General features: G+C 37.4%; 1 protein-coding gene across 5 annotated transcripts in view; it reads right to left on the reverse strand.

Moving 5' to 3' along the window:
- The window catches only part of PPA2 (inorganic pyrophosphatase 2), a 106,144-nt gene that overhangs the window by 37,257 nt on the left and 43,266 nt on the right, over positions 1-25,621 (reverse strand). For 4 of the 5 annotated variants that reach the window (XM_023220136.3, XM_023220134.3, XM_023220133.2 and 1 more), the window contains one exon: positions 18,061-18,187. The exons of the other annotated variant lie outside the window; for it this stretch is intronic. In XM_023220136.3, the coding sequence (XP_023075904.1) occupies positions 18,061-18,187 (127 nt within the window). The remainder of the gene's footprint in view (positions 1-18,060; positions 18,188-25,621) is intronic. 5 annotated transcript variants of the gene reach the window in all.

Raw genomic sequence — 25,621 nt, forward strand, 5'->3', positions numbered from 1 at the left:
AAAAAAAAAAAAAAAAAAAAAAAAAAAAGTATCTGGGCATACATATATACACATACACATGCATATTTATTAATAACTTTTTGCTATACACATATAGTTTTTCACTTATAGTAAAGACCCTAAATGAATTTGTAACTAATTTCTTATTTAACAACAGACATGCTTACTTTTATCCCTAATATTATTACAATTTAGTTCTTATAAATTTATTTTTTTCCAATGTGTTGAAGTTTAACTCCTTTTTTAAACATCTGGAATGGAGAAGGAATATATAAATAGAACTACTTGAGTGAAATACCTATAAATATTTATTTCTGAAATGAGGCTTTCACTGAGTTCAAGTATATTAACCAAACTATCAGCAAATAAAAACACTCCTCAAGTTTCCAAAGCATTCTGCTTTGGAAAAAACAGAGACCTTTGACAGGAGGGGCACAAAATTCCTGTTTCAATGTATTCCCTCAGGCTAATCTACCTAAAATAGATACTTTATAAAAAGATAAACATCAAAAAGACTCAAAAACAAGATAAGTAACTTTGTAGACCCAAGAGGGAACAAAACTACAAAACAACATGTAGTGCTGCATCCAGGGGCACACAGGAATCCTGATGTGCAGGCAGATAGGACAGGCTGTAAGCCCAGCTCCTGTCAAGTAAAGGCAGGATGACTATGCAATTTATTGTATATACTGGAATATTTCTGAGACCTATATCTAGAGAAAAAGCAGTTAACAGAAATCAATCCTTATGTGACCTATGCAAATAAGAACTTTAGTTATTACGAATATGTTCAGGACTTTCAGGAAACATGGTCACAATGCACGAACGTATGGAAACCTAAGATGAGGAACAGATACTATAAAACTTCAAAAACAAAAAAAAACCAAAAGGAGGATCTGAAATGAAAAATCAGGTAGGCTTAACAGCAGAACGTGGATATGGCAGGAAAAAAAAAAAAACAAAACAGGGAAGTAGAAGATACATTAACAGAAATTATCCAGTCTAAATAACAGTAAGGAAAAAAAGATGAAAAAGACAGGAAGAGTGTTAGTGATTTGTAAGACAATAAAAAGTAGTCTAAAATATGTATATTTAGTCTCAGAATGCAGGAGAGAAAACGGAGCCCCCCTAAAAGTGAAATAATAGTGGCAAACATTTCCCAAATATGGTGAAAAAACAGGAACTTACAGCTCCACAAAGCTCAGTATACCCTAAGCAGAATAAATACAAACAAAAGGCAACCTTAGCACATCAAAGAAAAAAAAATTGCTGAAATGCAAAGATAAGGAGAAAATCTTTAAAACAGTCTGAGAAAAAATAATACATTATACATTAGTAACAAGGTGTACATGAAGGATTAGTTCCAGGACCACCATCTGCTCCCCGAAATCCATGCATATGAAAGTCTGACAGTAGCCCTGCAGAAACCAGCTATACGAAAAGTAGACCCTCATTATACTGTGTTTTGCAACCTGAGAATACTGTTATTTTCAATCCACATTTGGTTGAAAGAAATCCATGTATAAGTGAACCTGTACAGTTAAAATCCATGTTGTTCAGGGGTCAACTGTGTATGAGGTAACAATACAAATGGCTGTTCGCTTTTCATTAGAAGCAATGGGGGCCAAAAGAAAATCGAACATCCATCAATATAAAGCTTAAAAAAACCCTATAACTTTAAATTCGACATCAAGCAAAACTGTATTTCTAAAACAAAGGCAAAAAAAGATTATTTTAGATAAACAAAAATGGAGAAAATTTGCCACCAGCAGGACTGCACTACAAGCATATGTGAAAGTCCTTGAACTGAAAGAGAATGACACCAGGAGGAAACTGAGATCTACAGATCTTCAGGAAGAAACAAAATACATGGGTATGAAAATGGCAAACATGTGGGCAAATGTAAAAGACATATATGTACAGGAAATGTCTGTAAAAAACATTTTGTTATTTAAGACAATCTGCAACAAAGTATAAAGAATGAACACATGTTCTGACAGCAACTGGATACACTGCTGGTAGAAATACAAATGGTAGAGCCACTCTGGTAAACAATTTGACAGTTTCTTTTTTTTTTTTTTTTTTTGAGACGGAGTCTCGCTCTGTCGCCCAGGCTGGAGCGCAGTGGCCAGATCTCAGCTCACTGCAAGCTCCGCCTCCCGGGTTTACGCCATTCTCCTGCCTCAGCCTCCCGAGTAGCTGGGACTACAGGCGCCTGCCACCTCGCCCGGCTAGTTTTTTGTGTTTTTTAGTAGAGACAGGGTTTCACCGTGTTAGCCAGGATGGTCTCGATCTCCTGACCTCGTGATCCGCCCGTCTCAGCCTCCCAATTTCTTACAATTTAAACATATAATTACCATCTTACTCAGCAAAATTATTCCTGAGTATTTCCCCACCGGAAATGAAAACATGTTCACATGAAGACTTGTACTTCACTGCTCATAGCAACTTTATTCATATTAGCCCAAAACTGGAAACCTGAATTTCCAACAACATGTGAATGGATAAACTGTGGTGTATCTAAAAAATGGAAGACAGTTCAATAATAAATTAGGAAGAACTATCCTGATACATGCAACAATATGCATGAATCTCAAAAGCATTAGTTAAGAGAAAGAAGTCATATATCCAGCCATGTGAATGATCATTGATGCCAGAGTCCATTGATAGGTAATTCTAGAAAAGGCAAACTATTTTGACAGGAAGTAGATCAGTGTTTGCTAATGGCCTATGGTAGGAAGAAGGGATTGACTGCACAGGGGTATGTGGGAATTTTGGGGGTTATGGAAATGTTTTGTATTATGAATGTGATCATTGCTAGAAGACTATATATAGTTATCAAAACTCACTGAATTGTATACTGAAAATGGGGTGAATTTGACTGGATGTAACTTATACCTCAAAGTGAGCTAAAAAATATAAATGAGAGAAAGTCCCAGCCCTGAAAGAGTTCATAATCTAGATAGGTGGGTAGATAAGGAAACAAACAAATTATAAATCTGTAAAATCAAAGACATTTTACAGAATCAAACAAAATAATGTGGGAGCAAAAAAAGTGGCAATTAACCAATTGCCTTTGCCTTGCAGAGTCAAAGGCAATTCACTGGGAGATAATATTTAAACTGGTTCTCAAAAGATAAAACTACTAAGGTGCAAAACTACCTGGTATGTATAAGAAAGGGTGAAAATCTCAGTGTGTTAAGAATTTTGGATAAATAGTGTGAATGGCTAGAAAATAAAAAGTATTTTACTAAGTTAGAGAAACTGGATTTTTCTCTAAGCTCTGAGGAGTCAAAACATTTTTCAATATGTTTTCTTTAAAATAAGATAAGTCTGGTAAACAGTGTGGGAGATAAATTTGTTTGTCAGGAGGCTAACTAGAGAAATGTTAACACTGATTCAATGGAAAAGTAAGATATAATTTAAGACAACAGGAAGAAGGAGGGAATGGACTAAAAGATATTTGAAGTCAAATTGAGGGAATTTGGTGACAAATTGTGGTACCAACTTAATAAGAAAGATCAGTGAAGAACAAGATGACAAAGTTTAGAATGTATATATGACTAAAACACAACTGTAATAGTTAAGAACGGCAAAATTCCAAGTACAAATGCATGTTTTCTCCCTTTAAAATAAGTTAAAACACACTTATTTAACATATTTTAAGACTGTGCCAAAAGATATACAAGATATAAAATATATAAGAATTCCTGAATAAATGGGAAACATATATCAACTGATATAAAAATTAATGTTTAAAGATACCAAAAATCGTTGACAATTAGGATTCTAAAATCTGTACACAAGAATAAAGGCAATCACTTCCAAGCTGGCCAAATAGGAACAGCTCTGGTCTGCAGCTCCCAGAGAGACTGATGCAGAAGATGGGTGATATCTGCATTTCAAACTGAGGTACATGGTTCATCTCATTGGGACTGGTTGGACAGCGGGTGCAGCCCACTGAGGATGAGCAGAAGCAGAGCGGGATGTCGTCTCACCCTGGAAGTGCAAGGGGTCGGGGATTTCCCTTTCCTAGGCAAGGGAAGCTGTGACAGAGTGTACTTGGAGGGATGGTACACTACGCCCAAACAGTGCATTTTTCCCACAGTCTTCACAACTGGCAGACCGGGGGATTCCCTCCTGTGCCTGGCTCAGTGGGTCCCACGCCCACGGAACCTTGTTCACTGCTAGAGCAGCAGTCTAAGATTGGCCTGCGAGACTGCAGCCTGGCGGGGGGAGGGGCGTCCACCACTGCTGAGGCTTGAGTAGCTAAACAAAGTGGCAGGGAAGCTCGAACTAGGTGGAACTCAGCGCAGCTCCGCAAGGCCTACAGCCTCTATAGACTCCACCTCTGTGGGCAGGGCATAGCTGAACAAAAGGCAGAAGAAACTTCTGCAGACTTAAAGGTCCCTGTCTGACAGCTTTGAAGAAGGCAGTGGTTCTCGAGCTCTGAGAACAGACAGACAGCCTTCTCAAGTTGGTCGCTGAACCCCATGTAGCCTGATTGGGAGACACCTCATACAGGCAGGTGCACCTCTGGGACAAAGCTTACAGAGGAAGGATCAGGGAGTAATATTTGCTGTTCTGTAATATTTGCTATTCTGCAGCCTCTGCTGGTGATACCCAGGCAAACAGGGTCTGGAGTGGACCTCCAGCAAATTCCAGCAAACATGTAGCTGAGGGGCCTGACTGTTAGAAGGAAAATCAGTAAACAGAAAGGAATGGCATCAACATCAACAAAAAAGGACATCTACACCAAAACCCCATCTGTAGGTCACCAACATCAAAGACTAAAGGTAGATGAAACCACAAAGATGGGGAGAAACCAGAGCAGAAAAGCTGAAAAATCCGAAAACCAGAGCACCTCTTATCCTCCAAAGGAATGCATCTTCTTGCCAGCAACAGAACAAAGCTGGATGGACAATGAGTTTCATGAGTTGACAGAAGTAGACTTCAGAAGGTCGGTAATAATAAACTTCTCTGAGCTTAAGGAGCATGTTCTAACCCATCGCAAGGAAGCTAAAAACCTTGAAAAAAGGTTAGATGAATGGCTAACTAGAACAAATAGTGTAGAGAAGACCTTAAATGACCTGAGGGAGCTGAAAACCACAGCACAAGAACTTCGTGACACAAGCACAAGCTTCAACAGTCAGTCTGATGAAGTGGAAGAAAGGGTATCAGTGATTGAAGATTAAATTAATGAAATAAAGAGAGAAGACAAGATTAGAGTGAAAAGAAACAAATAAAGCCTCCAAGAAATATGGGACTATGTGAAAAGATCAAATCTATGTTTCACTGGTGTACCTGAAAGTGATGGGGAGAACGGAACCAAGTTAGAAAATACTCTTCAGGATATTATTGAGAAGAACTTCCCCAACCTAGCAAGGCAGGCCAAAATTTAAATTCAGGAAATACAGAGACCACCACAAAGATACTCCTTGAGAAGATCAACCCCAACACACATAATTGTCAGATTTACCAAGGTTGAAATGAAGGGAAAAATGTTAAGGGCAACCAGAGAGAAAGGTCGGGTTATCCACAAAGGGAAGCCTATCAGACTAACAGCTGATCTCTCTGCAGAAACCCCACAAGTCAGAAGAGAGTGGGGGCCAATATTCAACATTCTTAAAAAAAAGAACTTTCAATCCAGAATCTCATGTCCAGCCAAACTAAGCTTCATAAGTGAAGGAGAAATAAAATCCTTTACAGACAAACAAATGCTGAGAGATTTTGTCACCACTAGGCTAGCCTTACAAGAGATCCTGAAGGAAGCACTAAACATGTAAAGGAACAACTGGTACCAGCCACTGCAAAAACATGCCAAATTGTAAAGACCATCAACACTATGAAGAAACTGCATGAATTAACGGGCAAAATAACCAGCTAACATCATAATGACAGAACCAAATTCACATATAACAATATTAACCTTAAATGTAAATGGGCTAAATGCCCCAATTAAAAGACGCAGACTGGCAAATTGGATAAAGAGTCAAGACCTATCAGTGTGCTGTATTCAAGAGACCCATCTCATGTGCACTTTGCTCAAAATAAAGGATGGAGGAAGATCTACCAAGCAAATGAAAAGCAAAAACAAAAACAAAAACAAAAAAAAGCAAGGGTTGCAATCCTAGTCTCTGATAAAACAGACCTTAAACCAACACAGATCAAAAGAGACAAAGAAGGCTATTACATAATGGTAAAGGAATCAATTCAACAAGAAGAGCTAACTATTCTAAATATATATGCACCCAATATGGGAGCACTCAGATTCATAAAGCAAGTCCTTAGAGACCTACAAAGAGGTCTCAAAATAATAAGAGCTATTTATGACAAACCTACAGCCAATATCATACTGAATGGGCAAAAACTGGAAGCATTCCCCTTGAAAATTGGCACAAGACAAAGATGCCCTCTCTCACCACTCCTATTCAACACAGTATTCGAAGTTCTTGTCAGGACAATCAGGCAAGAGAAAGAAATAAAGGGTATTCCATAAGGAAAAGAGGAAGTCAAATTGTCCCTGTTTGTGGAAGACATGATTGTATATTTAGAAAACCCCATTGTCTCGGCCCAAAATCTCCTTAAGCTGATAAGCAAATTCAGAAAGCCTCAGGATACAAAATCAATGTGCAAAAATTATGAGCATTCCTGTACACCAATAACAGATGAACACAAATCATGAGTGAACTCCCATTCACAATTGTTACAAAGAGAATAAAATACCTAGGAATCCAACTTACAAGGAATGTGAAGGACCTCTTCAAGAACTACAAACCACTGCTCAACAAAATAAAAGAAGCCACAAACAAATGCAAGAACATTCCATGCTCATGGAGAGGAATAATCAGTACTGTGAAAATGGCCATAATGTCCAAGGTAATTTATAGATTCAGTGACATTCCGATCAAGCTACCAATGACTTTCTTCACAGAATTGGAAAAAACTACTTTAAAGTTCATATGGAACCAAAAAAGAGCCTGCAAGACAATCCTAAGCAAAAATAACAAAGCTGGAGGCATCACGCTACCTGACTTCAAACTATACTACAAGGCTACAGTAACCAAAACAGCATGGTACTGGTACCAAAACAGAGATATAGACCAATGGAAAAGAATAGAGCCCTGGGAAATAATACCACACATCTACAACCATCTGATCTTTGACAAACCTGACAAAAACAAGCAATGGGGAAAGGATTCCCTATTTAATAAATAGTGTTGGGAAAACTGGCTAGCCATATGTAGAAAGCTGAAACTGGATCCCTTCCTTATACCTTATACAAAAATTAATTCAAGAAACTTAAATGTAAGACCTAAAAACTTACTTAAAAAACTTAAATGTAAGACCTAAAGCCACAAAAACCCTAGAAGAAAACCTAGGCAATACCATTCAGGACATAGGCATGGGCAAAGACTTCACGACTAAAACACCAAAAGCAATAGCAACAAAAGCCAAAATTGACAAATGGGATCTACCTAAACTAAAGAACTTCTGCACAGCAAAATAAACTCTCATCAGAGTGAACAGGCAACCTACAGAATGGGAGAAAATTTTTTGCAGTCTACCCATCTGACAAAGGGCTAATATCCAGAACCTACAAAGAACTTAAATAAATTTACAAGAAAAAACCCCATCAAAAAGTAAGCAAAGGATATGAACAGACACTTCTCAGAAGAAGACACATATGCAGCCAACAGACACATGAAAACATGCTCATCATCACTGGTCATCAGAGAAATGCAATTCAAAACCACAATGAGAAACCATCTCACGCCAGTTAGAATGGCAATCATTAAAAAGTCAGGAAACAACAGATGCTGGAGAGAATGTGCAGAAATAGGAACGCTTTTACACTTATGTAAAAGCGTAACATACAATGTAAATTCCACATAAATTCAAGACTCGATTGTAAAGATAAAAAAATATAAAAGAGTGAAAAGAAAATAAAAACATCTTTCTGACCAAGAGGTAAGAAATCTTTAAACAAGAATCAAAACACTAAAGTCATGTATAAAAAATACTGATAAAATGGGATACATCAAAATTTAAAACCTCTGTAAGCCAAAAGTCAATATAGCATCTCTGCAAATAGAGAATATTTGCAACCTAAATAATAAAGGATTATTATCCAAAAACTCTGGTATACCAAAAGAATGTCAACCCCAACAGAAAAAGGGAAAACAATTTATATATTCAATTCACAGAAGGAAAGATACAAATAATACAATAAAACTACAAGAAAGATGCTCCAACCCAGTAGTAAGCAGAAAAATAAAGAATTAAAACAAGATAAATTATCTTTTATGTATCAGATTGGCAAAAACATAATAAACTATTATTTAGGAAGCATTTCCTGTCATACACTGATGATATAATCACTGTAAAAGGCACTTTGGTAATATCTAGTTAAATTCTGAAATACTTTAAACCTATGGCTCAGTAATAGTGCCACAGGATTCTTCAGCTGTCGCTTTTCCAGCTGGAATCCTCTGTGGCCAGCGGCACCTTTTCGCAAGGTTTGCTTAGCCCGCTGGGCTCCTTGCACCCACCTGGCCTGGCAGGCTGTACTCCGCTAATGCTAAGCCTGGATCCCATGCACGCCAAGGGCAAGCCAGGCACAGAGTGGCAAGGAGCAGGCAACTCTGGGCACCAGCACAGGCACTGGCTCCCTGTGAGGCTGCAGCTGGACCAGGCAAACACTACAAGTGGCTTCTACTGGAGGTTCTGGGAAACATGGTGGCACTTAGAAGCTTAGAGGCACCAGGAAGCGCAGAGCCCCAAAGAGGGTGTCACAGTCTTGGCTCAGGGAGCCATTAGCTCTGGGATCGCTGAAGGCACACAGCTCTTCTCTTCTCCTTGTTGCCTGCAATGTGGTGAGCAGGATCAGAAGGTAGCATATTTCAGCCTTGTTTGCCTTAGGGTTCTTTCAGTTTCACCATTTGGCAGGTCCCAAGTTCTTCTCCCATATAGAGGAAGAACGAGGTACCTGGGTAAATGGTGGGTGAGCAAGGCAAGGTGCTTTACTAACAGTACAGATCTCAGAAGATCAGAAGTGGGTAGCTCCTATCCACAGGCAGGTCATCCCATTGAGCCTGAGACCCACTGAGACTGCAGCCCTCAGTGGAGAGGAGACCCAAAGTGGGTAGCTCCTATCGCAGGCAGGCTGTCCCGTCTTCCCGAGTCTGGTTGAATCCCAGGTTTTTATGGGCTCAGGAGGGAGGGAGGAAGCATGTGCTGACTGGCCCATGGGCAGCCATGGTTAGGCCCAGAAAACACACCATAGGTTCTCACTCTAGGCCAGATTTCACCCAGAACAGAGAGCCTGGTCCCCAGGCTTCAGGCCAGTCCTGGCTTTAAGGTGGGGCTTCAATGTGGACCCACCTCCTTCCGCCCAGAAGCCTGTCTGCCTCCCGCTATCTATGCATCATCCACTGTACCCAGGCTGTTTGTGCCAAGGGGCACCTGCAGACCTGCACCAAGTCACCCTCAGCACCCCTTTGGCCTCCCTCCCATGCTCATCAGTGCCAAAGTCCAGAGGGGGTGGAGGTGGCAGGGGGCTGGTGTGTCAGTGCCACTCTGAGTGAGGGCACACCTGGCTGGGTTGCAACACCACCCAGGTTCGGTCATGACTTCACTCCAAAATCAGAGTCGGGAGAGGCCAGGCAGCATTAGCAGGCACTTCTGAGCTTGCAGAAGTCGGGTGGGGGGCTTCCCAGGCCCCTAAGAGTGCAGGGATGCCCAGGTCCACAGCTGTGGCTGGGTGGCTGCAGCTGTGTCCCGGAGGGTGGTGAACCTACCCTGTCAACTCAGAAGGGGATGGGGCTCCCACCTGTTCCTGGCTCCCGCAGCTCGGTGGAGCTTGCAGTCCTGGCTGTGCCTCCCCGGCTGCAGCCAAAGTCTTTGCTGTGGCTGCTCCAGACGGGCCACCGCTGCCAACAATAGTATGTCATTTAAGCTTCACAATTTGTAAATTAGGTATTATTTATCTCTTTAATGCAAATTAGTAAACTGTGACTCTAAAAGGTTAAGTAATTTGCTCAAGATCTCAAAGGGAATCAATATATTAGCTTTAAAAATGGAGTAACAGGTGTGTGGGGGGCAAATATCAAATTGAATTAGGTAATTGCATCTTAAGACCTTCTTCTACCTGAATAAATATCAAAATTATTACCTATTGTTCTATATCCAGGACTAGAATGTCCAACCAGCAGAAAAGAAATCATTAACGAATGGTTCTCAATTTGAAGGAAATCTATTAGAATCACACATGGAGCTTTATCTAGCTATATAAATTCACATCTCTAACCTTTCTATCCACTTCCACAAATTGACAGCTACCTATACTTACACAAAGATTAGGAGAAAAAAAAACATTAAAATGCTGCTTTACCTGGATTATCTCCACCAAACCATAACACAAAGTGAAGAAAGCATACAATCGGCTGAGAATTTTTTGTTTTTAGATAAAAACCAGTGACACAAAAGTAACACCCTATCTCTTTGCCTTTATTATATAAAAGGGGAAAAAAGACACCAGGATATGGCCTTATGCTAAAATTTTGTCCAAAGGGGAGGAAAAAAGAAAAATGAAAAAGGAGTTTCCATTTTACTAAAGGAAGTGATGTTGATTCATTCGCACAACACTCTCATCCCAGTACTACAAATGTTGCTCCCACAGAACTAAACATGTGCACAACTAGTACCCTCTAAAGAAACTCTGTGGGAAGCAAGAACATGTGTTTTTAATGACTTACAAACATTCACAAGAAACAAGTTTCATTTAATAACATTCACTGTATTTTCTGTATCACAAATAGAGGTCCCTGCAAAGAGAACTGATTTTCTTAATAATTTCTGCTTACTCAGAATCTCTAAAAGATTTTCATGTTTTCCAAACTGTTCTGCATATCCACGTTTAACATTCATGGGCTGATGAAGAGTATCTTTCATTGTTCTTGCCCTTTCCTTCCATTCTCCTTTTCACAAATTGTACTCTTACCAAGACAAAACCTGTACTAAGAATGTGTATTAACATAATGAAAAAATAATGGAATTAACGCATGTCAAAGTGAGTATTACCAAACAAGGTAATTCTACATAGAGACTACATGCACTGTATCAGAAAAACCTCTCAGAAAAGACTTAGATTTTTCTCAAAATATAAACATTCATTACAGTTTACAAGTAATTTTGCATGACCGGTAAAATGAAAACCATACAGGTGCCTTGTACATGGAAGGAATTCAAATATTTCTAATCTAATTTTGATTTGAAGCATATAACAAAGTGGCTAAATGCACAGGTCTCGGGTCAGACTGACCTCCACTGAACTTCCAGCTTCATCACTTAACAGTTACTCTAAAGCACTTAAAAATGTGCTCATGTCCCCAAGAAATCATCTAATCCTTTAATTTAAACTGGGTTTCCCATAGCACTAACTTTGAAGATAATTTAGGTCTTTCTACTAATAGAAGACAACAAGCTAAAAATAATGGATTAAAAATATATCCTAGAACAAAAATTTAGAAATGGGAAAAACCTTAGGGATCTTTTACTGATCAGAAGATCAACTCCACAGTTTTAAGAAATAAAGAAGCAAAGGCTTTAAGAGGTTATGACTTTTCCAACGTCAGATAATTAATAAACAAAAAGAGCATTTTAGAATTTAGGTCTCCCCCATACTTCACCATATCATAAGAATGACTGAAACCTAAAAAAACTGTAAGAGGTCAAGGTTCAAAAAAGAGAAACAGGTTCTTGGTAATTTAATTCCATCTTAATTATAGTTTTTGAACTCAATTTGTCCTTGTTCCTCAACTGCCTTCTCCCACAACCCATCCCTACATATCTACACCTGTTAATGAAATAAGAGGAATAAAGATCAAAAGAGCTATCTTTTCACTGGAATCTCTATCATTGTCCCACTGATGCCTAAATTACTCAAGAGCAAATGGTCAGCACTCTTAGAAAGCAACAAGGTCCAAGGCCACAAATACAGCTGACTAATCTGGCATTTTTCAGAAGAATGATGTGATGCAGCAATAAAGAATATGGGCTCTAGAGCCAGACTGGAGTGGAATGACTGGCCATATGATTTAGGCTAGTTACTAACCATGCTCCATGCCCCTTCCACCTGGTGCCTCAGTTTCTCTATCCTTTAAAAAGAGAATAACATATCTTGACTGAAGTTGTGTGAAGATTAAACATAATCCAAAAGAAGCACTTAGCATAGTTTCTTCTTAGGCATATTGCAATTGTTTGACAAATGTTAGAGCTCTTAGGTTGATGATGCTGATATGCAAGCCCCTTTCCAAGCCAGAGTACATTCTGCTGTCTTCTAACACACACAGAAAAGCAAATTGAACTTTATTCTTTTCGGTTACAAAACATGAATATTTTCCCTTAAGATCACTATGCTATTCTTTTATTCCCCCCGACATGACAGTATTAAGTTGTGTTTTAGGAAGAAAGGAAATAGAACACTACATTAATTGGCTTATTTTTAAATAATAATAACAGAAGCACTAGAAGTGTTTACTTAGCAAATGAACATTTAAGCCAAATAGATTGTGTCTCAACATATTTATTTTTGCCTTGAGAGTAAGTAGTTTTGATTTTTAAATTTCTCTAAATATAAGCTGAAATTCTACATATATAAAAGATATACCTTAATAATTTTAGGACAAGTGTGATGCCGGCCTATGAAAATGTCAGAACTGTCTTATTTTAAATAATTGCTCATATAATTTATTCATCCACAATGTATCTATATCAATATAACTGTTCTGATTTCAATTGTTTTAAATCTTTCATTTATTCAAACTATAAAATCACCGCACAGGTAAACAGTTACTGCAGCACAACAGACAATAGTTTTCATTTATTTAAAGACCAAACGAAATCTTCATTGCTCTGCAAGTTGAAATAGCATCTAGGCCTAAATTAGCTCCTCGTGACATTAGTTCTCCTGACATAAGGTCCTTAGGCATCAGTGGCAGTTCTGAAGAGGCACAAACATCTGTTTGGTGAGTATCTGAAGCTGTACATTATAGAAGGAGGTTAATTTAACCACGAGAAAAATTACACATGCCCTAGCATTTCAATCCTCTTTAAAAGCTCTAAACTTGGTTATTTGATAACCAAAGCTATTATTCGCACTGGCCAAGGTATTTTCTAGTAACAATTTACATGTCCTAGGAGTCTTATTAACTCTTTCAGGCCATTAGGGTACCAACAAGAGCATTAGGGCCTGAAACCTAATTACAGGGCATAAAATGGTCTTAGTGCTCTGTTAATGAGCCTGCTGAAGTGACCAATTTTGTATCAGGGAGTACAAGGAGTTTCATTTCAAATGTTATTTGGACATGTTTTAGACTTTTACAGTGGCTAGTCCATTTTTAGAAGATGAAACTAGAAGACTTAAAACAGTAACGTTAAAATTACAGAACTATAATCATAAAAAAGTTTTTTACTAATTGAAAAATGTTCTCTGATGCAATGGCTAGTTTAAGTTCAGTCATCATAGGTAAAAACGGTAAATATTAAAACAGGGGTATACAGACTACCAAAGTCTGTACATATGTTAATTAGGATCAAAAAAGTTACTTCATTTTATTTATTTCACAAAAAAAGTTATTTTATTTGTTCACAAATTAAAACAACCCCAAAACGTCTTTGAAGAATCACAACTTAAATGTGTCTATATGAATAAAAAGAAAATACACATATATAAGGACATACTATGAACTAAAACGAGTTTCATTCTCAAAAAAGAAAAACTTTGACAAACCATGCAGAATAACAGCTTCTTTTTCTTTCAGGTTTTTTTTTTTTTTTTTTTTTGAGATGGAGTTTTGCTCTTGTTGCCTAGGTTGGAGTGCAATGGCATGTTCTCGGCTCGCCACAACCTCCGCCTCCTGGGTTCAAGTGATTTGCTTGCCTCAGCCTCCCAAATAGCTGGAATTATAGGCATGTGTCACCACACCCAGCTAATTTTGTATTTTTAGTAGAGATGGGGTTTCTCTACGTGGGTCAGGCTGGTCTCGAACTTATGACCTCAGGTGATTCGCCTGCCTCGGCCTCTTTTTCTAAAGATAGTAAAAACTAATAGGATGGATATAAATTTTATTATTTATTTATTTATAGAAACGAAGTCTCACTATGTTGCTCAGGCTGGTCTCACACTCCTGCACTCAAGTGACCCTCCTGTCTCAGCTTCCCAAAGTGCTGGGATTACAGGTGTGAGCCACCATGCCGGCCAAGGATTTACTTTTAAAATGTCTAATAACAATAAAAACGTACAGGAAATTAAAAAAATCTCTATATACTCCTATATTACACACATCCCCAGAAAACTACACAATTAAAAAGAAAATTCCTGATAGCTGCCCTCCCCTAAGTGTTTTTACATTTTTCTCGTTTATCTGACAAACCAAGAAGTATAGATGACAAATGTTTAAACAGTCATAAAATATGAAATCACTTATTCCTTTATAATATAAATTTCAATTTATACACAGTAATTTATATTTAAAGTTACTGCATTAGATATTTTTGGAAAATGGACACCAGCCAACAATGAAAAGGGAAAACTAAAGAGGGAATGGTAGAATTTAAGTAAGTAGAATTCACCAAGCATTGAAAAGAAACCCGCAGGTGACAGCTATGCAGGAGGTTCAGAGAACAGTCTGTCCAAAGATGATCACTTAATAAATAGTATGATAAACTAAATGAATAATATTTAAATAATAATACTGTAAATGCTACTTAGGTTTTAATTTTCAGATTCAACTATGAAGCAAAATAGGAAAAACAATTATACTTCACATAATGTAAACATTATAAATTTTGACACTATAGAATTGATAGTGGAGCTGAGAGAAGTTAGGTTGTAAGGGACAGAAAAGGATAAAAATATAGAAACTGAATGTTGTAAGTTCTACACTGGGCAGTTAAGAGTTATTGTTCAAAGTCAATGAGGAAATAAATCCAGCTCCAAATATACAACTTAGAGTTATTAGGATAACAGTAGAAATATCGTAACACAGTTGATAAATGTTTAAGAATTTAAGTTCCTTGTCTTCCAAAGTAATAATTTGAGTCAACAGGGAAAATGCACAATTTAAGAAATATAAGCACATCATTTACAGAATAGAAGCAACCATTCAAAAGAACGAAAAACATCTGCAATAAGATATGAGAAGATGAGATGAGAGGTAGGAAGAAAAACTTTACTTTTCATGTTATATACCGTTTTTTACACTTCTGAGTTTTTATTTCCATGTATAAAATTAATTTTATAATTTTAAAAATGCCATCTAAAATCCTGTTTGTGATTTTAGATGGTAAATATGAAAGACATAAATACCAAAACATTTTAAAAGTTGCTTGATTTAGAATTAAATACTGTTGACTACAAATAATTTTTCAAAAATAAAAAACATTTATACTACAATCTCTTTTTCCTTTCAATTTGTGCCTACATCAATTTTTTTCCTAGGTCTCTGTAAAGTAAGAGAAAAGAAAGAAGAAAATTCAACAAAAGTATGCAGAATATATTAACGATAATGTGAAGGTAAAAGGAATGAGAAAAAAAAAATGTGTGATTCTTAAAACTATCAAACTTGCCGGGCGCCGTGGCTCAAACCTGTAATCCCGATACTTTGGGAGGCTGAGACGGGTAAATCCCTTGAGGCCAGGAGTCCAAGACCAGCCTGGTCAACACGGAGAAACCCCATCTCTTCTAAAATACAAAAAATTAGCCAGGTGTGGTGGCACACACCTGTATTCTCAGCTAGTCAGGAGGCTGAGGCACAAGAATCACTCAAACCTAGGAGGCAGCGGTTGCAGGGAGCCGAGAGCATGCCACTGCACTTCAGCGTGGAAGGCAGAGAGAGATTCTGTCTCAAAAAAAAAACTACCAAACTTATTTCATAAAATCTAGACGTAAGAGAAGAGTACTTTAAGTATTAACTAATGTGAACAATATACAAATATCCTTAAAATAAACAATTTTCATTTTCCCCATATGCTTTACTCATTCTTTTAGGATTTCAAAAATATATTATGAATAAGAATTGTTATATTTTTCATGATGAAAATAATACATGTGTTCACTTTTAATATAATGATAAATGTACTGGTTTTCTAAAACAATAACATCTTGTTTTAACTATTCAAGTTCAATAATTTCTTCTCAATCCAAATCAGCAACTGGCTTTAGTGTTTCTGCATATCTCTTCATAAAAGCAAATGTGAAAGGAATTTAGAAAGATGTCCAAAGTGCAAAGTCATCTCCATTCTGAGTACACAACAGAAATAAAATGAATAGAGTTAGAACTTTTTATTCTAACACTTAGGAAACTCAAGGAGTCCTGCTGGGCTTATGTGATCTAGTTTCAATACCTCTAGTTACAAATATATAAATTACTAGAATCAAGGATGAATTGCTTGGTGTAATAGTATAGATGGGCTATATATATTGCTCAATACAGTACTGAGCAATTCACACTTTAGAATCAGACAGAAACGAGTTCAAGCTGTATACTATTTACATGTTTGCAAACGTGGGCAAGTCACTTACATTCTCTGAGCATCTTCTAAGTTAAGAACAATAATATCTATTATAACAGGCACCAGTGCTTGTTATATGCTAGACAATTTAAAATGTTAAATCACATCTCCAATAGTACTGAACTACTACTCTCTAAATAATATTTTCATTTTCATTCAAGTGCTCAGCTTTTTCAGCTTAAAGGGGCATCCCTTAGTACAGTTTCATGACTTTAGTGTGGCAGATCACAAATGAATTAGGTGGATGATTTGTTTCGGCTGCCTGTGGCACTATTAGATTATCAATTCTCATTTGAGGAGCAGTTAAGGTGCTAAAAAATGTTTTTAACTAAATAAAATTTATTTACTATTCTCATATATATGTACATGAAAAGTATAAAAATAGACAAAATCAGGGTAAAATAATGAGATAAGGAATATATATGGTTTATAGACTTGAGGCTCATATTTTAATTGTAGTTTTCACATTTTACTTTTGACCCTGAGGTTACATGCACTTCACCCTATCAGACCTCTCCCTTTCTCAATTATATGCAAGAATGACAACACGGAAATCTCTCCTGCTGTTTCAAGTGCAAGAAAAGGTACATAAACTAAGATTAATACATTGTTAATGAGGTTCGGTCATCTTAGAAATGGTAATATTTCCAGCTTTAGAATTGAGGTTTACAAGGAAAAAGGATCCTAAGCAAGAATAAAACAGGAAAGAAAAATGGAGGAAAAATTGGTCAAAGAATAATAATAGTTGCCATATATTCGACACTAGTATGTGAAAGCCAGATGCTTTAAATACATCATTTCTTATATTGCCAACAACTTTACAAGTAGGTATAATCATCTCCATTTAGAGATGAGCAACTGAAATTCAGGAATGATCTACCCAAAGTCACTCATCCAGGAAGCAGCACAGCCAGAACTTAAACTGAAGTCTGTCTGACTCCAAACAAAATTAAATCATACCAAGCTATTTCCAGAACTTAAAATTTCTATCACATCAAAATTTCGTTAGAGGGCAGTTACTTCTTCCTTCATTTGAACAAGAGACAAAAACTAGGTGCAGAAATAGCTTTTTTGTCGATGACACTCCTTCCTTAGTTTTCTTCTTGTTAGTCATATGAACAAAAGAGATTTCAGGGTAAAAATGCCAGTATTGTATGCTTTTATTCCTAGTCAAAGGATGCTTTCAAAACAATTCCCAATAGCAGGTGGGCCATCAAAACCATGGAAGGAAAGAAGAAAGGAGAGAAGGAAGGAGTGAAAGGGAGAGGAGGAGAGTGAAAGAGCGGTGACAGGAGAGGGAAGAAAAAGGGAATAGAGGGAAACCAGTAGAATGTACTTTCTTCATTTAAAATATAATGTGTCTATCTACCTCTTTTCCTCTCTTTTTAAAAAAGTACATTTAACTCCCCTATGTGAATTCTTTTAAGTTCTAAGAATTCCAATGACACACTAATTTGCTTTCACTTTCTGGAAAGTAAGTCTTACCATGAAACTTTGAGGCTTCAGGATCATTCACATTGATAGCAATTAATTTCCAATCTGTTTCACCTTCATCAATAAGAGCCAAAATTCCGAGAATCTTCACATGAATAACTTCTCCACAAGAAAGAATCTTTAAAGAGAACAGAAATTCACTATAGGCTTTGGAGAGTTTACTCACATATCACAAAATCCATATAAAAGATGAAAAGAACTACAGATTGAAATGTAATAAAGCCTCAATAATTAAAAATAATATGAAAATAGCCAAAGTCTGCCTTGCAATGAATGTCCCTTTAGAGTTAACTTTCTCAAAATTTCCACTTTCACCAATGATTGAATTACTTTACTGATAAACAAACAAACAACTTGCCCTCCCATTGCAAACAGCTAAAAAACTGGACAGAATATATGAAATCACTCATTTCAGACATTAAACAACAGGCAGTACAGGACTGTGACCCCAGAGAGAAGTAAACAAATGAGAAGAGACATCTGATTGCCCTGGCTTTCTGCTCAATACACGTTCCAAACTACGGTAGAGAGAAAGGAACCCTGTAAGAGGACAGGGATCTCACTGAGGTTAAAAAAAAGAGTTAAAAAAAAAAAAAAAAAAAAAGGAGAGGATGAGGCAGCTGGAATTTGTAGGGCATGGTACTAGAGATAAGAAATAACTACAGCAATATACATTGGGGTTCCCTTGAGACACGGATTAAACACTAACCTGTGCATGCATGGGATGAGACTCCGTAAGTCAAGAGAAGAATAACTGCCAGAGACCTATAAAATGAATTCCAACCACCCAGGAAAACCTCAATCAGGACAAGGGGCACTCACTAGTGAACCTATAACGGGCATGCCTTAATGGTAGGACTAAACTGGCTCTCAAATAAAGGTTACTCTAGACCTGTGCTAACAAAGTTTTAAAAGTGCCTGGATACAACCAAACTGACTCACAATTAACTACCTGTAAAAACAAATATTCTTTAAAGGAAGACAACAACATCCAGGCACTCAACATAACACAACATCCAAAATTCTGTCAATACACAAGAAAATGTAAGCTCTAAATGGGGAAAAAGATTAAAAATCATTCAACAGAAACATTTCCAGAAATGTTAGATGATGGAATTAACAGATAGGAACCTCAAAACAACTACTGTAAATATGCTCAAAGATTTAAAGAAAAGCATGACAATATGGAAGGGAGAAATAGAAAACATAAAAAGAACCAAATGGAACTTTAAAAGCTAAGACATACATGATCTGAAATGAAAAATTCTCTCAACAAGCTTAACAACAAAATAGATATTGCCAAAGAGAAAATTAGTGAACCTGAAGACACTGTAACAGAAACTTTCCAAAGTGAAGCAGAGAAACAAAAAGGATAAGAAAAAATTAACAATCCCAGTGTCCTCTTGGACAGCATCCAGCACTCTATCTCATGTATAAATGGAATTCCAGAATGCGAAAGAGGAAGCAGAAAAATACTTGAATAAATAACAACCAAAAATTTTCCAAATTTGATGAAAAGTATAAACCCACAGATTGAGAAAGCATGCATGCACACACACACACACACACGCCCATCAGAATAAACAAAAAAAAAATCCAAAGTGAAGCATATCATAATCAAAGTGCTGAAAACCAGTGACAATGACAGAGAATAAATCTTAAAAGCAGATAGAGGGGAAAAAAGATTACATAAGGGTATGTTGATAAGAATGACAGCCAATTTCTCTTTGGAGGCAATGTAAGCCAGAAGACAAAAAAATGAAATTTTTAAAATTCTTAAAAACACTACCAACCTAGAATGCTGGTAATCAGAAAGACTTTTGCAAAGGGGAAAGGGGGACCTTTCTGGGATGATGGAAATGCTTCATATTTTAATTGAAGGAGGAGGTTATGTGTGTGTATACATAGGTCAAAACTCACTATATACTTAAAATGAGTACATTCTATTGTAATATATGTTATATATATACACACATAATGACTTAAAGTTTATTTTAATGGTTAAAAACAAAATAAAAGGTTGCTTCCAAGAGGTCTGAATAAGAACAGCTCTGGTCTACAGTTCCCAGCAAGATCAACGCAGAAGACAGGTGATTTCTGCATTTCCAACTGAGGTACCTGGTTCATCTCACTGGGACTGGTTGGACAATGGGTGCAGCCCATGGAGGGTAAGCCGAAGAAGAGCAGGATGTCGCCCTACCTGGGAAGCGCCAGGGGTTGGGGGATTTCCCTTTCCCAGCCAAGGGAAGCCGTGAGTGACTGTACCTGGAGGAATGGTGCACTCCTGCCCAAATACTGTGCTTTTCCCACAGTCTTCACAACCAACAGACCAGGAGATCCCCTCCCATGCCCGGCTTGGTGGGTCCCATGCACATGGAGCCTTGCTTGCTGCTAGCGCAGCAGTCTGAGATGGACCTGGGACGGGGGAGCTTGGTGCAGGGAGAGGTGTCCACCATTACTAAGGCTTGAATAGGCGGTTCTATGCTCATGGTGTAAACAAAGCCCCAGGGAAACTCGAACTGGGCAGAGCCCACCGCAGCTCAGCAAGGCCTACTCCCTCTCTAGATGCCACCTCTGGGGACAGAGCATATCTGAACAAAAGGGAGCAGCCAGCTTCTCCAGACTTAAATGTCCCTGCCTGACAGCTCTGAAGAGAGCAGTAGTTCTCCCAGCATGGTGTTCAATCTCTGATAACAGACAGACTGCCTCCTCAAGTGGGTCCCTGACCCCTGTGTAGCCTAACTGTGAGATATCTCCCAGTAGAGACTGACAGTCACCTCATATAGGAAGATGCCCCTCTGGGACAAAGCTTAAGGCAGCAATATTTGCTGTTCTGCAGCCTCCACTGGTGATACCCAGGCAAACAGGGTCTGGAGTGGACCTCCAACAAACTCCAGCAGACCTGCAGCTGAGGGGCCTGTCTGTTAGAAGGAAAACTAACTAACAGAAAGGAAATAGCACCAACATCAGCAAAAAGGTCATTCATGTCAAAACCCCATCCGCAGGTCACCAACATCAAAGACCAAAGGTAGATAAAACCACAAAGATGGGGAGAACCCAGAGCAGAAAGGCTGAAAATTCCAAAAACCAGAACGCCTCTTTTCCAAAGGATCACAGCTCCTCGCCAGCAATGGAACAAAACTGGATGGAGAATGAGTTTGACAAGTTGACAGAAGTAGGCTTCAGAAGGTCAATAATAACAAACTTCTCTGAGCTAAAGCAGCATGTTCTGACCCTTCGCAAGGAAGCTAAAAACCTTGAAAAAAAGTTAGACAAATGGCTAACTAGAATAACCAGTGTAGAGAAGAGCTTAAATGACCTGACGGAGCTGAAAACCACAGTACAAGAATTTCGTGAAGCATACATAAGCGTCAATAGCCAATCTGATCAAGCAGAATAAAGGATATCAGTGATTGAAGATCAAATAATGAAATAAAGAGAGAAGACAAGATTAGAGGAAAAAAGAGTGAAAAGAAATGAACAAAGCCTCCAAGAAATACGGGACTACGTGAAAAGACCAAATCTATGTTTCACTGGTGTACCTGAAAGTGACGGGGAGAATGGTACCAAATTAGAAAACACTCTTCAGGATATTATCCAGGAAAACTTCCCCAACCTAGCAATGGAGGCCAACATTCAAATTCAGGAAATACAGAGAACACCACAAAGATAATCCTCAAGAAGAGCAACCCCAACATACATAATTGTCAGATTCACCAAGGTTAAAATGAAGGAAAAAATGTTAAGGGCAGCCAGAGAGAAAGGTCAGGTTACACACAAAGGAAAGCCCATCAGACTAACAGTGGATCTCTTGGCAGAAACCCTACAAGCCAGAAGAGAGTGGGGGCCAATATTCAACATTCTTAAAAGAATTTTTAACCCATAATTTCATATCCAGCCAAACTAAGTTTCATAATTGAAGGAGAAATAAAATCCTTTACAGACAAGCAAATACTAAGAGATTTTGTCACCACTAGGCCAGCCTTACAAGAGCTCCTGAAGGGAGCACTAAACATGGATATAAACAACCAGTACCAGCCACTCCAAAAACATGCCAAATTGTAAAGACCACTGATGCCAGGAAGAAACTGCATCAATTAATGGACAAAATAGCCAGCTAGCATCATAAAGACAGGATCAAATTCACACATAACAATATTAACCTTAAATGTAAATGGGCTAAATGCCCCGGTGAAAAGACAGAGTGGCAAACTGGATCAAGAGTCAAGACCCATCAGTGTGCTGTATTCAGGAGACCCATCTCACATGCAAAGATAAACATAGGCTCAAAATAAAGGGATGGAGGAAGATCTACCAAGCAAATGGAAAGCAAAAAGAAGCAGGGGTTGCAATCCTGGTCTCTGATAAAACAGACTTTAACCAGAACTCATGTTCTAACTCACAAGTGGGAGTTGAACAATGAGAACACATGATACATGAAGGGGAACATCATACACCGAGGCCTGTTGGGGATTGGGGGCTAGAGGAGGGATAGCATTAGGCGAAATACCTGATGTAGGTCACGGGTTGATGGGTGCAGCAAACCACCATGGCCCATATATACCTATGTAAAAAAACTGCATGTTCTGCACATGTAACCCGGAACTTCAAGTATAATAAAAAATAAAAAATAAATAAACGGAAAAAACTCAATTGAAATGGAAGAAACCATGAACAGGCAATTCACAGAAGAAATGAAAACAGGCTTTAAGGGTATAAAAAGATGCTCAAGCTCATTCATGATATAACTATCTTGTGGTTTAAATTAATATCCTTGCTTAGTGTTTGCAGAATTCTCAAACAATACGTAGTTGCCTGTCATCTTGATCTTCTCCTCCATATTTTGCTTTCTCTGTTCTAGAGGAAATTTCTCTGGCTGCCAGATCTAAATCTACAAAGGGGATTATTTTTCTTATTCTATCCAGAGGGACCAGAAGTTGAAGCAAAACTTTTAATTTCATTCCACTGAACAAGCCCAGAAATTATGGACATAAGACAGCCTAGGCAAGTGTGGCTGGAAGTGCATTATTTTATTACCAAGAAAATTTAAAGATAAATGAGAATCAAAGATGACCAAGAGGCAGAATACAAGGAATGAGTAGATGACAGTAACTAACTAAGCTGGCACATCTTCCAGTGGCAATACTACTCCTGTCACTGGCAGCTATTATCAATGAACCTGAAACTTTCAGTATGTGTATAACTTATTCCCTTATGCCTACCTACAAAGTTTCATATAATGGTCAATATTCCAAAATTTAAAAGTTAAGAAAAATGTCATTTTAAGGTCTAAGAGCAATTTTTTAATTAACAAATCAAAATCTCATCACATTATGTAAGTAAAAACAATCCATATATTTAAAAAATTAGGCACCAAGAAAGTGGACCTGTTTACAGTTTCAACCTATTGCAATCTGTGCTGAAACTGAAGTTATTTACATGTCTTGAAATTTAAGATATCCACTAGGCTTAGAAGCTCACACTAAATAGAAAATAAACCCATTACATAATATAAACTTGATTCCTCCTGCTTGAGGGGAAAAGAGACCTGAGAATCCTTTTGAATTGCTTCATAGTACCTTTTTTACAAACCACATTTATCAGTTACTAGTGAAAAGTAAAACATAATAGAGTAAAGCCGTAAGAAAATAATAAATGATAGTGACAAAACAGGTTTCGCAAAATACTTCAAAAATATTTTTAGAGAAATCCAGAAATAGGGTGACTTAAGCAGATGTTCCATGTGCTTAAGAAAGTTATTTCAGTGAGGCTCCCTCAAGCTGCCAACGTCAAGTTTATATGCGTGCATTCTTTCTATATATCTTTTTCTTTATTTTTAAAGGTTTGGTTGGCTATAGATTTTCACTGTAAACCTGGAATTTGAACACATGCTTCAGAACAAATTTCTTCATAATTCAAAATGCAGTTTTACATTTAGAAAACAAGGTATGTAGAAAAAAGGTCACTTCTCTGTCCTGAAATTACTCATTTTGAGGGAAAAAAACTAGAATTTTAAGTCATAAAGTCAAATCCTGTCAGAATATTTGGAAGTTGATTCTAAAATCTTAACATAAATCTGTATGGAACTGTAATTAGCTAACACAACTAACGTGACTGTATACACTAACTGAAATCTGAATTCCAGGGAAATATACACAATTACATTAGACTCTTACATGTTTAGCCTCCATTAAGTATTCAGCTCTGTATTAGGCACTGTGTACTAAAAGAAAGAATGAATTGTTCTCAAGGATTTACAGTCTTAATTTGGGTGACTTAGATACCTCAGGGCAGAACAGAATATAAGACTGAACACATAGTGAGTTTAAACATGTAATATCAACACTATGTGCCTCATTTCTCATAGCTGTGCCTTCTTCATTTCTAATGCCACTGCCCTGATCTAGGAACAGAGAGTCAAGGTAGGTTCTCCAATATGATAAAAGGACAAGATAGAGGCTAACAAATCAGAAGACTGTAACACTATAGACATGAGGTAATTTGGATCTAGATTACAGACATGACAGTGGCTAGTCTAGATAAGGGTAGTGAAATATTTAAAAGGAAAAACAAATAGTACACAAGGAGAAAAGAAAATGATTTAGCAAACACATACTGTGTGATGGGCACTAGAGGATGTCTTCTATGGGTACCATTTTATTCTTCACTTACAAAAACTAGTGTAGAGTGTAGATATTATCCCCGTCTTGGAAATAAACATACTGGGATTCACAGCAGTTAAATAATTTTTGCCTTAGACCACAGAACTAGTGAATGGAAGACCTGGGATTCACACCCCAAACTGAGCCAAAGCTGCTTCTCTTGTCAAACCCTACTGAGAAAGCGAATCAGTCTTTGCCTGACGACAGAGGGTTGGGAATGTCAAAGGAAGAGATTACAAAGAAGTGTAAGAAAACATTTGGGGGCGATAAATATGTTCATTTTCTTATTTTTGATAATAATTTTGCATGTAATTATATCAAAACTCATCAATTGTGTACACTTTAAATAGGTACAGTTTATTATATGTCCATTATAACTCAATAAAGCTAGAAAAAATCTACTTCACATTTATGGCTAAAACTATTTTTTTTTAAATGCACTAGTTTCTTGGATAAAATAATTATTCACATTTGTTTAAGATGAAATCAGACATAAGCTTGTTTTAATTTAAAAAAATCACAATACCATTTCACTACCACTAGGATGATTGTTATAAACCAAAAAGGGAAAATAATGAGTATGGCTAAGGATCTGGAGAAACTGGAATCCTTGAATATTGTTCATGGGAGTTAACATGCTGGGGAAAACAATTTGGTGGTTCCTCAAAGAGTTAAATTCAGAATTACCACATGACCCAGCAATTCCACTCCTAGGTGAATAAAATGGGTAAGAGTATTCTAACAAAAACTCGTACATGAATGTTCATAGTGGCGCTATTCATAATAGCCAAATGGTAGAAACAAGCCAAATGCCCATCAACTAATGAATGGAAAAGTAAAAGGTAATATTATCTATCAGTGGACTATTATTCACCCATAAAAGGGAATGA

Source organism: Piliocolobus tephrosceles, chromosome 3 (assembly GCF_002776525.5).
Source record: "Piliocolobus tephrosceles isolate RC106 chromosome 3, ASM277652v3, whole genome shotgun sequence".
Taxonomy (NCBI): domain Eukaryota; kingdom Metazoa; phylum Chordata; class Mammalia; order Primates; family Cercopithecidae; genus Piliocolobus; species Piliocolobus tephrosceles.